Source organism: Caenorhabditis briggsae (genome assembly GCF_000004555.2).
Source record: "Caenorhabditis briggsae complete genome, chrV, whole genome shotgun sequence".
NCBI lineage: Eukaryota > Metazoa > Nematoda > Chromadorea > Rhabditida > Rhabditidae > Caenorhabditis > Caenorhabditis briggsae.
This window is the reverse complement of record NC_013488.2, coordinates 11,913,093-11,914,596: the sequence shown is the minus strand read 5'-3', so window position 1 is coordinate 11,914,596 and position 1,504 is coordinate 11,913,093. Positions and strand designations below refer to the sequence as shown.

Below are 1,504 nucleotides of genomic sequence, written 5' to 3'. Positions count from 1 at the left end.
CTCACTGATGTCGAAGTGGAGCTCGTATTCTCGAAGGCTGAAACTTTCTGCGGATTGGAACTGGATTTGTTGATGGAATCTTCAGAATTTATCGAAGGAAATATTTCACGTATCCCACAGATTTCAGTAACTGAAGAGAAACCGGTTGAAGCTGCTCCAGTCGAAGAGAAACCAGTGGAGGCTGCTCCAGTTGAAGAGAAACCAGTGGAGGCCGCTCCAGTCGAAGAGAAACCAGTTGAAGATGCTCCAGTTGAAGAGAAACCAGTCGAAGAGAAACCAGTTGAAGCTGCTCCAGTCGAGGAGAAACCAGTTGAGGCCGCTCCAGTCGAAGAGAAACCAGTGGAGGCTGCTCCGGTTGAAGCTGCTCCAGTTGAAGAGAAACCAGTCGATGCTGCTCCGGTCGAAGAGAAACCAGTCGACGCTGATCCAGTTGAAGGGAAACCAGTCGAGGCGGCTCCAGTTGAAGAGAAACCAGTCGAGGCTGCTCCAGTCGAACGGAAACCAGAAGAAAGAAAAGAAGCTGATACTGTAAACAAGAAAATCGAAAAACCTGTTCTCACTGATGTCGAAGTGGAGCTCGTATTTTCGAAGGCCGAAACTTTCTGCGGATTGGAACTCGATTTGTTGATGGAATCTTCAGAATTCGTTGAAGGAAATATTTCACGTATCCCACAGATCTCAGTAACTGAAGAGAAACCGGTTGAAGCTGCTCCAGTCGAAGAGAAACCAGTCGAGGCTGCTCCAGTTGAAGAGAAACCAGTCGAGGCTGCTCCAGTCGAACGGAAACCAGAAGAAAGAAAAGAAGCTGATACTGTAATCAAGAAAATCGAAAAACCTCTTCTCACTGATGTCGAAGTGGAGCTCGTATTCTCGAAGGCTGAAATTTTCTACGGATTGGAACTCGATTTGTTGATGGAATCTTCAGAATTCATCGAAGGAAATATTTCACGTATCCCACAGATCTCACTAACTGAAGAGAAACCGGTTGAAGCTGCTCCAGTCGAAGAGAAACCAGTCGAGGCTGCTCCAGTTGAAGAGAAACCAGTCGAGGCTGCTCCAGTCGAACGGAAACCAGAAGAAAGAAAAGAAGCTGATACTGTAATCAAGAAAATCGAAAAACCTCTTCTCACTGATCTCGAAGTGGAGCTCGTATTCTCGAAGGCTGAAATTTTCTACGGATTGGAACTCGATTTGTTGATGGAATCTTCAGAATTCATCGAAGGAAATATTTCACGTATCCCACAGATCTCACTAACTGAAGAGAAACCGGTTGAAGCTGCTCCAGTCGAAGAGAAACCAGTCGAGGCTGCTCCAGTCGAAGAGAAACAAGTCGACGCTGCTCCAGTTGAAGAGAAACCAGGCGAGGCTGCCCCAGTCGAAGAGAAACCAGTCGACGCTGCTCCAGTTGAAACTCCTCCAAGCGAACGGAAACCAGAAGAAAGAAAAGAAGCTGATTCTGAAATCAAGAAAATCGAAACACCTCTTCTCACTGATGTCGAAGTGG

At 46.6% G+C, this 1,504-nt stretch overlaps 1 protein-coding gene across 1 annotated transcript in view; it reads left to right on the top strand.

Moving 5' to 3' along the window:
- The window catches only part of CBG18881, a gene marked incomplete at both ends in the record, with an annotated part of 10,341 nt that overhangs the window by 6,642 nt on the left and 2,195 nt on the right, over window positions 1-1,504 (top strand). Inside the window, one exon of the mRNA XM_002637170.1 lies at window positions 121-1,504. This exon is cut by the window's right edge and continues 2,195 nt beyond it. Coding sequence (XP_002637216.1) covers window positions 121-1,504 — 1,384 coding nt within the window. The remainder of the gene's footprint in view (window positions 1-120) is intronic.